The sequence below is a fragment of the Typopeltis vanoorti genome, chromosome 7 (assembly GCF_054136105.1).
Source record: "Typopeltis vanoorti isolate ZY-2024b chromosome 7, IOZ_Tvanoo_1.0, whole genome shotgun sequence".
In the NCBI taxonomy this organism is placed as follows: domain Eukaryota; kingdom Metazoa; phylum Arthropoda; class Arachnida; order Uropygi; family Thelyphonidae; genus Typopeltis; species Typopeltis vanoorti.
In genome coordinates, this window is record NC_143555.1 from 75,377,355 (window position 1) to 75,392,670 (window position 15,316).

At 34.8% G+C, this 15,316-nt stretch overlaps 1 protein-coding gene across 1 annotated transcript in view; it reads left to right on the forward strand.

The window, feature by feature from the left end:
* The window catches only part of LOC150104789 (mitochondrial ornithine transporter 1-like), a 182,388-nt gene that overhangs the window by 7,044 nt on the left and 160,028 nt on the right, over positions 1 to 15,316 (forward strand). Inside the window, exon 2 of the mRNA XM_090395966.1 lies at positions 4,793 to 4,892. Within this exon, the coding sequence (XP_090252092.1) occupies positions 4,796 to 4,892 (97 nt within the window). The 5' untranslated portion in view covers positions 4,793 to 4,795. The remainder of the gene's footprint in view (positions 1 to 4,792; positions 4,893 to 15,316) is intronic.

Genomic DNA, 15,316 nt, shown 5'->3' on the forward strand with positions numbered 1-15,316 from the left:
TTGTTTTTACTGATAAAAAAGAATTGTGATTACACTTCCTAATATGAGAGAGAGCTTGAGGGCAGACAGTATTCATGCCTATTGTGACAGAATGTGGAAGAAAATACTGTCCAACAACAGATGTGAGAAATACTGTGATTCTGTGCACTCGGATAGAGTGCGGTCATTACTGGAAAATGGAACAGAAGTCGAAAGAGTGAAGTCATACAGACAAATCCGCCCTTCAGAACACACGCAATTTACAGACAAAAAATACTAGTTGTGGTGGGCGATAGATGGCATTGATAGAGATCATTCGTAGCAGAAGCTCGATGTAGTGGTTGAGACAGTTGTAGGTATCCTCCCGCGATGAGGCTTCGGACTCCTTGGAGGTGTCAGGAATAATAATAATAATTACATGCACCAAAACTAATCTGAGATAAGGGAAATTTATGAAGGAAAAAATAATAATTTGGTACTTTCCTGATAATTATCTTTTAAAATTCTTTATTAGGCAGTACATAACATGTTCTGCCACCACATATTTAGAAGTTTTCAAAGTTGATTTTTGTGTTGTGGCAGTTGTTAAAAATGTCTTTACATAGAAGAGATAAATGCAAGGCGATTCAGAGTAGGGGAGAGAGAGAATTTTGGGAGTATGAGTGAGAGGTATGGGGGTGCTAGAAGAGGAGAGAATGGAAACAGTAGAAGAGAGGGAATTAGAGAGAGAGGTATGGGAATGCTAGCAGACGAGAGGATGGAAACAGTAGGAGAGAGATGGAATGAGAGAGAGGTATGGGAATGCTAGAAGACGAGAGGATGAAAACAGTAAGAGAGACGGAATAAGGGAGGAATATGGAAGTGCTAGAAGAGGAGAGAATGGAAACAGTAGGAGAGAGAGGTATGGGAATGCTAGAAGAGAGAATAGCAGTAGAGGAGAGGGATTGAGAGAGACCTATGGGAATGAAAGAAGAGGAGAGAATGGAAACAATAGGAGAGAGGGAATGGTAAGAGGTATAATGTATGGCGACTCAATGATCCGTGGTGTTCAAGATAGGATGCGTGAGGAGTGTTTGCCAGGAGGAACAATAGAAAGGGTGGCTATGGCAATTAAGAGAGGTGAAAGGTGGATGAGATGATTGTGATGGTAGGAACAAATGACTTGAGTGGTAATGTAAGTAGGGCAGCGAGAGATATGAGATTTTTGCTTGAGGCCGAACGGAAGAAAGACAGAGAGAGGAAAAATAGTGTGCGTGTTGCCGAGGTATGATAATGATGAGCTGAGCAGAAGAGCGGTGATATTGAATGGCATAATAGCGAGAATGTGTGACAAGAGAGGACTGGTATATGTGGATGCTGGAGTGCGTTTGAGGAAAAAGAGGAATTGTGTGCGAGAGACCGCTTACATTTGAATGAGGACGGACGTAGGCATCTGGAGAGATTGCTGTTCTGAATGAGTCAGTGTGTCCCAGGGAGGATGATAGCAGGGGTGGTCTTTTGTGGGAATGGATACTTGGGAGAAGGGAGACGATGTCAGGTAACACTGAGCCCAGTGAAGTCTAGAAGGGATAATGCTGGGTATAAAAACAATGGCATTTATATGCTTTATACTAATGCCAGGAGTATCCAGAATGAGGGAGAGGAATTGGTGGTGCAGATAGAATCAGCCTGGCCAAAAATTATTGGGATCACTGAGACGTGGTTGACAGAAGGGGATATAATAACAGGAATAGAAGTCGCTGGGTATAGCATTTTTTGTCAGGATAGGAAGGAAAAGCGTGGTGGTGGTGGGGTACTGCTTATGATAAGTGACCTATGTCCTCTAAGAATGGAGGCTTTGGAAGGAAGTGAGACAAATGATTTTGAGAGCATATGGTGTGAGGTAGAGGTAGGCAAGACAGGATATTTAGTGGGGTGTTGCTACAGACCCAGGAGCACAGAGGATGGGGAGCAGGAGATGTTTAGACAGCTAAGTTTGGCAAGTGCAAGAAGAATGATTGTTATGGGAGATTTTAACTACAGTAGTATTCCCCTATTGCATGTAGCAATAGGGGAATGAAATTTCTAGAATTCTTGAGGGACAAATGTCTAGGCAACATGTAACAGAGGGAACAAGAGGTTCAAGAGTTTTGGATTTGGTTATAGCATAAGAAGAGTTGATAATAACTGAGTTGACATCTCTCCCACCAGTTGGAGAGAGTGACCATATGATTTTGACTTGGAAAATGAATAGACATGCAGGAGTATCAAAGAGATGGGAACTTGTGTGGAATTATGATGCAGGTGATTATAATAGTCTTAGACGTCAACTTCGGGAAGTTTCATGGAGGGAGGAATTGAAGGCCGGGATATCATTAGTGCGTGGGAAATTGTGAAAGAATATTTGTTAGCAGCAATGGTAAGTTGTATACCACGAGTGAAGAAGAGGACACAATTTGGAGTAAAGTGGATGACAAACAATATTAAACAGGAATTGCATGCGAAAAAGAGGTTATGGAAGAGATATAAGGAGACAGGTGAAGAGAAGATGCATGAAGAGTATAAGACACAGGCCAGAAGAGTGACTAGTGTGGTAAGGAAAGCGAAACTGGAATATGAGAGGAGATTGGCCCTAAGATCCAAAGAAAATCCTAGAGAATTTTTTAGCTATGTGGCCAGTAGGAGGAGAAATGACTGTGGAAGAATGATATTGTGGGATAAAAATGGGAATAGAGTGACTGATGCAGAGGACATAGTGGAATTGTTCAATGAACACTTTATTGGAGTATTTCATCCTAGTGATGTCAGTTTTAATGCTAGAGGGATGGGGCTGGTTTGAGGTTTAGAGGTACAGCAGGAGAGTGTGTTTCAGATACAGAGTACTCTGGATGTCAGTAAAGCTTTGGGACTGGATGGTATTTCACCACGAGTTTTGAGAGAATGTGTTAGGGAACTGACAGTGCCTTTAACCTGGCTTTTCGATGAAAGTCTGGCTTCGGCAAAGGTGCCCAGGGAATGGAAGGAAGGTAAGATAGTGCCATTGCATAAGGGCGATAGCAGACTGGAAGTGTCTAATTATAGACCAGTTTGTGTGTCATCAGTAGTTGTTAAGATCTTGGAGAAAGTAGTGAGTGACCATATACAGCATTGGGCAGATGAGGGTAATGTTATCTGTGAGAGTCAACATGGATTTGTGAAAAGGTGCTCTTGTTTTAGCAATATGCTAGCCTTTTATAATAAAGTTACAAGAACATTAGATCAGGGAAAGGCATATGCTGCAATTTTCTTAGACTTAGCGAAGGCATTTGACAGGGTGCCACATGATAAGCTGATATTTAAGTTGCAGCACATGGGTCTGGATGTCAGATTGGTCAACTGGATTCAGGATTGGCTGTCTGATAGGTATCAGAGAGTTGTGTATGGTGGAGCAGTTTTGAGGAGGCAGAGGGGTTACAAGTGGGGTCCCACAGGGCTCAGTACTAGGACTTATATTGTTTAACCTTTATATCAATGACATTGCCAGTGTATTGCTAGGGGATATTCAGTTGTTTGCGGATGATGCGAAGCTGGGAAGGATTATTAGTAATAGTTCAGCCGTGGTAGCCCTGCAAGAGGATTTGAATAAGCTAGATCGATGGGCAAATGAATGGGGGTGTCAGTTTAATGCAGCAAAATGTAAGGTCTTGAGGTTTGGGAAACATCGATGGGATGCTGCATACTCTATGGGAGGAGTTATACTGGAGGAAGTAGGGGAGACGAGATCTGGGGATTGATGATTGATAGAAACCTGAAGTTTAGGGGACATATTGCAAAGGTGGTGAAGGTAACACAGAGGATTGCTGCAATTATGAGAGGGACACTGACCTGCAGAGATAAGAGGGTTATCATTCCGTTGTATAAGTCTCTGATCAGACCACACTTGGACTATTGTTCTCAGATTTGGTCCCCAGGATTTGAAGGGGATAAATTAACTGTGGAAAGGATACAAAGACGGATGACAAAGATGGTTTCAGGACTGTACAAGGATAGTTATGAGGATCAGCTGAGGGAATGTATACTGCAGAGTTTGGCAGATAGAAGGAGAGGTGATATGATTGAGACTTTTAAGCTGTTGAGAGGTGGTTACAGGGTTGATGTGGAAAACATTTTTCATAGAAATAAGAGAGGGTAGAACAAGAGGCCATTGCTGGTAACTATAATATATAATATTATATATTATAGTTTCCATTATTATAGAAACTATAATATATTAATAAGACTAAACAAAAGGAATGTACAAAATTATATAAATCAAGTGGATTTAATATCCACCTGATTTATATAATTTTGTACATTCCTTTTGTTTAGTCTTATTAAATATAACTTTTTTTAATTTGGTCTTGTCAATCATTTATTGGATTCTAAAAAGAATTGGTCATTGCACCAATGAGTTATAAACTTTTGCAGTTTTTTTCTTAATATTTGATATAAACACATATTTATATGTGTGCAATTGCTGCCCAGTGTGAGACTACAACCTAGCTTATTAGATGCCCGAAGTGACTAGCTCGAAAAAGGCCTTCTGTGATCTCTGGATCTAATTTTACAGCTTATTCAACTTTATCCCACTCGATGCATGTTATAATTTTCAACTTTTTAAAATCGGGGATTTTTCTTAAAAATATCATATTGTTTCTTACTTCATAGTTCACCAACTTATCTTAAATGTAACCTTATCACCATACCATGTTTACAGTTCAATTTGTTTTTGTTATGTCTCAAGAGTGGTATTATATTTACAACTATGATTTTGGCATCAGTTCTTTATACTTACATACGTATATACTTTTTTTAGACAATGCTGGACGCTCATCCAGTTCATACCAAACCCCACCAGAGATCACCTTATCACCACATATTTGTTGCCATTATTGATCTTACTGCAGGTTCAGCAGGTATGAAAGTAAAAATGTTTTTTTACAATTAAATTTAACCTAAGACATAATATCTGCTACATTGTTAATTATATTTCTTAAACTGAACAAATTATTAAAAAAATTAATTTTCTTAACACTACTTCAAAATGATATAATGTCAGCTTGTTCATGGTGCTTGGAATATAATATCTTGGAAATGTATCTTGTACTTCTTAATGAATGAGTGGTTCGTAAGTTTGCCGAAGCATGAAAAACAGCATTGTGTCTGTCCATGGTATTCCAGTGGTTTATTAGCTTATTAGCTTTTCTTTTCAGTTAATAACAGAAATTCAGATTTAGGATTTTTTTATGAAAATAAGTTAACTTAAGAGATTGAATGAGAGACGAAGAAAATTCAAAATTAATATCTTTTGTTTACAAACAAACAATATTAGTGTAACCCTCAAGAGCTCACTTCAGTGAGTAAGGAGTGGTGAAGCTGAGGTACCTGATACTGGACCATGCCTTATTTCACGTAATATACATCTATTCTATTAAATGTGGTCCCTTCTTTTTTCTTTCATTATTATTCCTTCCCTCAGTGCTATATTCAAGGGCTAGATTTGGACAATTACTATATTTTTCCTGTCTTCCTTTTTTCACCTTGTGCAGTAGGTGTCTGTTTTCTCTCCCACCATGCCCAGCTACAGCTAGAAGGCAAATTCAGCAGAGGCGTGGCAAACTGACTGCATTAAAATTACAAAAATCCCCTGTGGATAGGAATCATTATGGAGCCAAAACAATGTCACTGCATTCAGAAAAGCTGACACGACTGTTTTTAGATCACAGGAAATAGTTGAGAAATATTCTATGTGGTCAGCTCAAAAAATAATCCACCTCCTAACCTTGATTACAAGGAGTCTTTTTTAAACCCAAGAAAGAGCTAGAGTAGATCAAGTTGGATATGATAAGTATTGCCGAAACATACTGGTGAGGAGAAGGTGTAGTAAATCTGAAGAATGAAAGACTTTTACTCTGGAAGGAAGAGAAGATATCATCTTCAGAGAGTGAGTCACAATATTAGTCATTTACAGAAACTCCATCTTAACCACAGAAACACATGGTCCAAGAATTATAACAGTGGTGATTAAAAGGAAAAGAAAAGGGATATTTTTTTCCCAATATTATCCAAATTTATATCAATTGCATGAAGAATTAGATACTTTCTACCAGCAACTATAGGAGTTTATTGACAAAACAAACAAAAAGGACATTCTAATAGTGAGACTTCACTGCTAAGGTTAGGACCAGACAATGAAAGATTTAATGGGCAAATTTGGAGTGGATGAGAGAAATGAAAGAGGCAAAAGACACCTGGAATTTTGTAAATATAACAATCTATTCATCTCAATCGCCATATTTTCCACAGACCATCATGCAAATACACATGGCCATCTCCATGTGGTAAAAATTGTATTGATTATATTCTAATTAGAATATATTGATTGCAGTGAAAAGAAAAATAAAATCGTTTGTTGTAAACAAAATTACAGTTCTTTATTGGCATAAATAGTACGTCAGAAAGTTCAATATTTTCTTCTCAAGTTTTATAAGTTATATAATTAAAACTAAATTCCATGTGAGACCTTTTTTAGTAATAAAATTTGCAATTAAATAGTTTTGCAAAAAGTCATAACTATACAGAGATTTCTTTATAAAAAGCATTAACCTCCCTACCGACTAGGACATCTATAGATGTCCAACTAAATCTGGATATGATTCAGCCCACCTGTTTAACGCACCTGGATAAGAAGTGCAATTTGACCCTAATGTCCATTAGAAGGTATGATAAACCCTCATGCTGAAGAGAATGGTTAATCGGATTATCTCCTGTTCATAGCTGCCTCTCAGTTGCCTATAACAAGAAACGGACTTTCTTGTTCCATGCTGGTGAACTGGATTTTAGTTACATATAATACACTAAAAATAGAGAAATTATTTATTTTCGTTTTCTCTTTTTATTGTACAATACAATTTGGTCTTGCATAATTTCATCACTTAAATATTGCCTTACCTTGGAGAACTAATTTAATTATTTATATTTTTGTGCTAATTTTTTTCTAATTTTCACTTTTCACTTTCACTTTCTTGGTTTCCTTGTATAATTAGTCATTACAAAATGAAATTAACAGTTATGATTTAAATTTATATTTTTATTTACCAGACGAAAGATTTTTCTTTGTTCTCGAAGAAATTATTTCACGATAATTATTTGCAATATTCTTTTAAAAAAGGAAAAGAAATCCGGCTGCCGAAGTTCCAGTTTATATTATTTTTATTTTTGTACAAAACCTTCGAAATCGAATAGTACTTCACAGATTTCCATTAGGACATGCTTGAGCAACTTTGCTTTATAGAGAATAACATGAAATTCTTTAATCATATTACTAAATTTTTTTTTCATGTTGTATAGTGATCTACTGTTCTTTGTGCTGTTCTTTGTACTTTTCACTTTCTTGGTTTCCTTGTATAATTAGTCATTACAAAATGAAATTAACAGTTATGATTTAATTTTATATTTTCTGCATAATTCAGATATTTTATTCTCCAATTTTTAAAGTAAGTGATAGGTTTGCTTATTGTTATCATTCAAAATATGGATATCAAATGTGAAATTTCCTTTCCATATTTTTACAAGAGAATTGAACTTTATATCACCTCTGATAGTTTAACCCCCCCTCGTTGCATTACTATCACACACCCGAAAACTGTTATGAAACATAGGTACAGTTTTTATTTAATTCGTTATTTTTCTCTAGTAATTGTTCCACATAACTTTAATTTTTCAATACTGAAACTATGTGGTGATTATTATAAATTAGCAAATTATAAATCAGACAATATACATATTTCCTGATTATTATAAATCAGGAAATTATGTGATATTTGGATATAGGTGAATTTAATATTTAAAATCAATCACTGTCATCCTTCAAATGCAATATCAGAATAAAGAAAGTGGAAAACCCGAAGTTTCGAAATACATTTCAAAAGCCCGTTCTTGAAATGTATTGGTCTACATACTGGATTCTGAACACGCCAATGTTTCATGATGTTATGACTGAAAAACAATTCAGTCTCATCATGAAGTATTTGCATTTTCAGAATAACAAGGAATATGATTAGGCAACACACCTTGCCCAGTCCTCAACAAAATTTATGATTTTCTGATGAAAATCCGTCAAAAATGTAGATCACTCTACATTCCTGAGAGAGACTTGAGTATCGTTAAAAGCCTTATGCCATTCAAAGGTGGACTGAAATGTAAGAAGTATATTTTCAAAAAGAAAGTGAAGTATGGAGTAAAAATTTTTATGCTTTGCGAATCGCAAAGTGGATATCTTTGGGATTTCAAACCTTATATGGAAAAGCAAAATGTAATCGAGCACAATAAATATTCGGATCTCCCCTTGTCGATGCATGCAGTAATGCAGTTACTAGACCCTTTACTGGGGAAAGGTTACTACATTATAATGGATAAGTACTATATATGCATCCTGAACTCACTGATTTGCTTTTACAGAATTGTACAGATAGTTATGGTACTGTAAATGCCAAAAGATGTGCAAAAACATGTGCCTCCAGATCTGGCTTCAGGAAAGCTATCGAAGGGGGAAATCCGAACTTATCAGTGAGGGAAATTCTTTGCACTATGTTGGAAAGCCAAAAAAGATGTTTTTCTGCTATCTTCCCTGCACAATCCATCAACAGAATCCGTGTAGAAGCATGGTTTGAAAAAAGAAAAACCCATTGCTGTGTGTGCATACAATGATACTATGGGTTGAGTCGACAGATGCAATCAGCAGCTATCATTCTACTCTGTAATGAGGAAACAGCATACAAAAAAAAAGTGTTTGGACATATTATTTGAATTTTGAAGTGTTTTGATTTTGTTATTTGGAACAGTTTCCTCCTGTACTAGAAAAAATGTTTCTCTACCATAACATATGTAGAATACAGAATAGAAATTGCGAAAGCATTGCTGCATGCACATGCACCTTCTTCAGCAAGCAGAAAAACAGGAAATCCTGCTAGACATCTGAGGTTGAACGCTGCTAACTCCAACCATTTTCCCGAAAATCTACCACCAATGACTAATAAAAAAAACCTGCACGCAAATATTATGTATGTAATAAAAAAAATATCAGAAAGGAAACAAAAATCTGGTGCCCTAAGTGTAAAACTGCTTTGTGTGTTTACTCTTGCTTCAAGGTGTTCCACGCTGTTCAAGAATTTTAAATTCTGAACAGTATGAAATAAAAAATGTTTGTTTTCAAGGCCATCGAAACAGTCCTTTTCAGGACTACAAATATTGATAGAGGGATACCCGAATGCACTGTTTCTTTTTCATCTTGAAGGCTAATTTTTAAGTTCTTTTTATGACACAGAGAAACTGGAAAGAGTATTCCAGGTAAAGTATTTCATCAAAACAATAAAAAATAATGAAATAAATCTACCCCTATATATATATATATATATATATATATATATATATATATATATATATATATATATATATATATATATAAAATGATAAGCCTTTTTATGTCATGTTTATCGAAACGTTTTGAAACTCAGGGGCTACCCTGAGTGTCGAGTCTTCAGAATTCAGGGGCGGAACCCCCTTTCCAGTTATCACAATTGAAGGAGAACTGGTCTACCATACCGGAACACGGGGGGTTGGGCATAGCCCCCCTAGTTAATAAATGAAATATATAAATAATAACGGGAACATTTTCACCTTGCCAACACTCAACATTGATGTGATATGGGTTCCAAATTTCTTGTTTCGGAGTCAAGTCTTCCAAATTATTTGTTTTGGAGATATATATATATATTACAAAGTTTTGTAATAAAAATTTCTGCTACAATGAAGTTTGGCAGAATCAACAATATTATTACTACCTTATTTCTGTTTCTCGTGTGGGAGAAAAACGGGAAAATGTCACTCTTATAATTATATGAGATGTTATAATGGCCAAAATAGTAAGAAAAAAGTTATTTGCATTTTCTCTTCAAAACACAAAGAAAGAACATTGTAAATTCAGCCAGTGGAAAAGAAAATACTACATATTTTTCTCCTGTTATCTGATTTTTTTTTCTTGTAGTACAAAGAAGAAATCACTGCATATAACATGGAGTCTGCATGAGGGAAAAAATCTGGAAATTGGTTACATTATAACGAATAGAGAAATCATGTCAGAAAAATTATTCACGTAAGATTCTAAACTCAGCAGACATAACATTTTCTTCTAGATTACATATCTAAAGTAACTGAACCTTTGATACTATTTTACACTAAAATGAATGGGTATGTTCCCCAAGTGATTTACGTTTGTAACAGCTGTCTTGCGAACGATTTATGAAATAAATTATCTGAAATATCTGCAGATTGATTAGGTCTATACCCTCTCCCCCCCAAAAAAAAGAGATTATGAAACGCATATGCACCTTTTCTTTGAAAATAATTCAAATCCTCTTTTTCAAGATAATTGTATGATTTAATTTCTAATTTTTGATAATAAAAGTGAAACTGATCATTATAAATAAAGCAATTATTTTGACATAAATAATGTATAAGCACGTAAACGAAATATCAGTATTTCTGTTAGGATATGGGTAATCAACAATCGAAAAGGAAACAAGACATTCTTGACATATTCTGCACTACAGCCTGAGGCACTTTAGTGCAACTTTAGTGTTCTCCCCTTTCTTCTCAATAGCACTGAGAGTAATAAGCCTTCAGCTTTGCCTCCAGCTAAGAGGATATTACCAAGTATTTAGAAGACGTAGATTATTTCAGAAATAGCTTCCAGCAGCAGAAGAAGTAATATTTAGATTTTTTTAAAGAAAAACAAACACAAATAATACTACTGAACTTTCTTTTGTGTGGTATGCATATAAACAATTTTGCATGGTGAAAATATAGCATATTATTTCTAAAATTTCACATAATTTCAGCGGACAGTAGAACAGCTGGTTTTAGATTGCAAATAAATAAAACAGAATTAGAAGCTTCACGATACAATCTGATTGCCGTATATCTTTTGTCAAAATGGTAAAATGAAGTAATTGATTTTGAATGCTGTCTAGAAAAGCTTTCAAACCTGTATAGAAATTTAGAATAGTTATGCAATTGAGTTCCAGGAGAGAATAAGAAGGTGGGGGAGCATTAGAAAATCTTCAAAATGAGCAAAAATGTTGAATTATTCCGTATATGATATTTTTCACATTATATTTTCAACATTTCTACGAGGTTATGCACTAGATATTATCGTAATATGCATAATACAAATAAATAAATAAATGAAGAAGGCGAAGAATCACTGCTAAAATATCATTGGATGTAAATTTTTGATACCAAAAAGACTACCAATCGGAAACCGAGTAATGCAATTTAGCATTTTAACATTTTTTTTTTTATTTTGTCTTTACGAATAACAAATAATCGTTTCTAAAATTGAAATGTGATGATCCATATAATGCTATTTCGCTAGAAACGAAAGAAAAAGGACATTTTATTTCAATAAATATTATTTAAAAGTATAAATATTTGACATAATATTTTCAAAGCAAACATTTGAAAATTCTAAAATTCGAAAAAAAATTATTCAATTATTATAAGTAAAGTGAAAGAACAATCAGTGCAACTCTTTCGGTGCACTGATTTGTAGAATAAAATACACCAAATTTACTATCACTAAATAGATTCATTGCAAAATCTGATCAGTGGTCATTTCAGGATTGATTTTTTTCGCATATGTGAAATTCGTTTCAATTTTTGGGAAGAGAGACAATAAATCATTTTAGAGGCAAGAAAGGTCAAATAACTTAGGACAGTAAATGAAATTCTAAGCAACATAATAGACGTGAAGACAGGGGGAAGGGACACAAAGGTCACTCAGCAACAGTTAATCCACTAATGGCTATAGAATAGCCATAACGAGATTAACGGCGGAGGAAGGTAATGGCATGATAAAAGGTAAAATGCCGACGAAGTTTTGATCCATGAAAAAAGCTAGGGAGTGTTGAATATTTCATCCATACCGGCCGGTTGGGAGGTTACTAAAGAAAATTCTTATTGCAAGAAATAATGCATTATCACTATACATTTAAGAAATGTTTACATATAAAATTAAGATATCCTTTCCTTTTTATTTATTTATTCAAATTCAAATCTTATTTATTTATTTATTCAAAAATTGACCACCAGTAAAAATTAAAAAGAAAAATTTGCAAGATAATCTGATATCACTAAATAGCAGATATCCTACAATTGCACCAAGCATAGCAGTGGTTGAGTTGATATTAATGCCTGCTCACAAGTGACAAACTGAAAATGCAACTGATGATTTTCATAAATAAATGATCACTAGCACCAAAATTGAATATTGGGCTAGTATAAGTCAACTAAATCATTACATATTTGGGCTACAATAAGATGTGCATGTGTTAAGTGCCATGTCAGTTGACTAATGAAATCGCACGCGCACACACACGCTCTCTCTCTGTGTGTGTGTGTGTGTGGGTGTGTGTGAGAGAGAGAGAGAGACTGGAAGCATTTTGTATTGCTTCAATATTACTGAAGGGAAAGCATGTTTTTCTTCACAAATTGTGATAGGATGAAAGTGTAATGCTCCATCAATAAAAATCCAAATCTATGGAATATCATCATGCTACTTCGAGAACTTTCAAAACTCAGTGCTTGCTGACTGCTATATGGGGATTGAATAACAATAAATTTGCAAAGTTCTGTGATGACGTATAAATGAATCATGTTCATGCTAAGGAATAGCCATTGCTTTGCAATATGACAATGTTCAGCTGCACATGATTGTCACTTCAGTGGCCATCAGAATGATCAAATTTGAGGCTGTGGAACATCCTTCCTACAGCCTAGACTTGATTCCATTGAACTTCATCATTTCTTAAATGGATGATACATCTCAAGAATATTGGTTTTGAAATTAACAAACAGTTAATGCACAGGTGAGAAAATGATTCTGACATCAACCTGAAGTGTTTTGCTGTGACAGCTCAAAACACTTCTTCTTCTCTTCCGTCTAAGACGGGTTGAGTCTTCTCTTGAGCAGGATCTTCCAGTCTTCTCTATTCCTTGCTGTTCGAAAAAGTTCCTTATATGTTCTGCATCCCGAGATGTTCTTTATTAATTTCAGCCAGATAATTCTTGGTCTTCCAGGTCTTCTTTTTTCAGTTGGAAAAGTATTGATTAGGACGTTAGGAAGTCTGTCTGCATCCATGCGTACAGTGTGTACAAACCATCTCAGTTATTGTTTTCTAATTTTTTCCATTATTGTCTATTTATACAATAGTTCTTGTCTGACTGTGATGTTTGTTTTCTTTTCTATCCAACTTGTTCTATTTATTTTTCTTAAGCATTTCATTTCAAATGCCAGCAGTTTTTTCTCCTTTCTTTTTTTAACTGTCCGTGCTTCTGCTCCATAGATGACTGTTGGTATAATTATTGCTTCATATAATTTGATTTTGGCTTGTTTAGATATCTTGTTTGTTTTCCAGATTTTCCCATGGTGGTCCATCCTATCGCTATTCTGTGTTTGATTGTTTTGAGTTCATCTATTGTTTCTGTTAGTTTTGATCCAAGGTATATGAAGTTGTCTGCTTGTTCTAATTGTTCTCCGTTTAGGGTGGCTGAGATGGTAGTTCTGTTCCTCCCTATTTTCATCACTTTTGTTCTTTTGTATATTTATTGTCATGTCATATGTTTTACAGGTTTCATTTAGCTTGTGGATCAACTTTTGTAGTTCATTTGGGGTTCTTGCAAGAAGGACGAGATCATCTGCATATTTGATATTATTTATGTTTAAACCGTTGTCATTGATTCCAGGCTCATTGTCTATTGCTTTCTTTACAACTTCTTCTAGATATATGTTGAATAGGCATGGGGATAATGGGCATCCTTGCATTACTCCTTTTTGGATCTCTATGGGTTCTGTTGTGAGTGTGTCCTTTTTAATTATTGCATTTGTCTTAGAGTAATATTTTATCAGAAACTGTATTATATATTTGTCTATTGCTTTTTCTAGTAGAATTTTGAGAAGGATTTCTCTGTTGATGTTATCGAAAGCTTGTTTAAAGTCTACAAAATAACAATATAGTTCTTTATGGTCTTCCCAGCTGAGTTCTGCTAGTTGGTGCAATGTGAAAATTTGGTCTATTGTTGAATAGTTTCCTCGGAAACCAGCTTGTTCTATGCCTATCATTTCTTCGTAGGTGTTTTTTAATCTATTTTGTATAATTCTTATGAATATTTTATAGGTGTGAGGGAGTAAATTGATTGGTCTGTAATTTCTGCAGTCTCTTTTGTCTCCTTTCTTGTATATTGGGATGATCTTTCCAGTTCTCCAGTCATCTGAGATCTCTCCTGTTTGTAGTATTTTATTGGATAGGGTTGTTAAATATTCTATTAATATGCTGCCTCCATATGACCACAGTTCAGTAGGGATAGTATCAATGCCTGGTGCTTTATTGTTTTTCATCTGTTTTATTGCGTATCTAACTTCTTCTTGTAAAATTTTTGGGTGATCATTATTTTCTTCTATTATTGGCATTGTAGTTTTGTTTCGTTGGTGGAAGATAGTCTTAAAATGGTTTGACCAGATTTTTCTTATATATTCAATATTCCCGTTTTCAGTCATCTTGTTGTTCATCATTGTTACTGCTTTTGCTGAGAATTCCTTTGTAATTTCTCTTACAGTATCATGGAAGACTTTTGGGTTGTTTTGTTGGTATGCTTCTTGGCATTTCTTAGCTTTTTCTTCTAACCATTTTTCTTTGGCTTTTTTGCATAGGTTATCAACTTTATTTTTTAGTGCTCTGTATTTTTCTCTATTCTCTTCATTGTTTTGCTGGTTTACAAGTATCTTGGCCTCTCTTTTCTCTTCTATGGTAGCTATGATTTCTTGGGTTATCCACTGTTTTTTTTTTTTATGGTTTGGAACCTAGAGTGTCTTTTGCAATTGATAACACTGTTTCTTTTCCTTCTTCCCAGAATTTTCCGCTGTTCTGTAAGATGGAGGGTTTTAATTTCAAGCACATATGTTTTAAAAATCGACTTCTGCTTTAGCTATCTTTTAGTTTTGATAGGTTGATGTTTTCTTCTTTTCTGATATTATTTTTCCTGTTGAATTTTATCTTCACTTTGGCAGTTAATATTTCGTGGTCAATGTCAAAATCAAAACTTCTTAATGTTTGTACATTATTTACTGATCTTTTCCATTGTTTGTTTATGATGATATAGTCTATGCAGTTCTTTATATTACCATCTGGGGATGTCCATGTATATTTATTATTAGGGCGTTGCTAGAACAATGTGTTTGTAATCATTAGATCATTTGGTTTACAGAAGTGGAGTCATTGTTCTC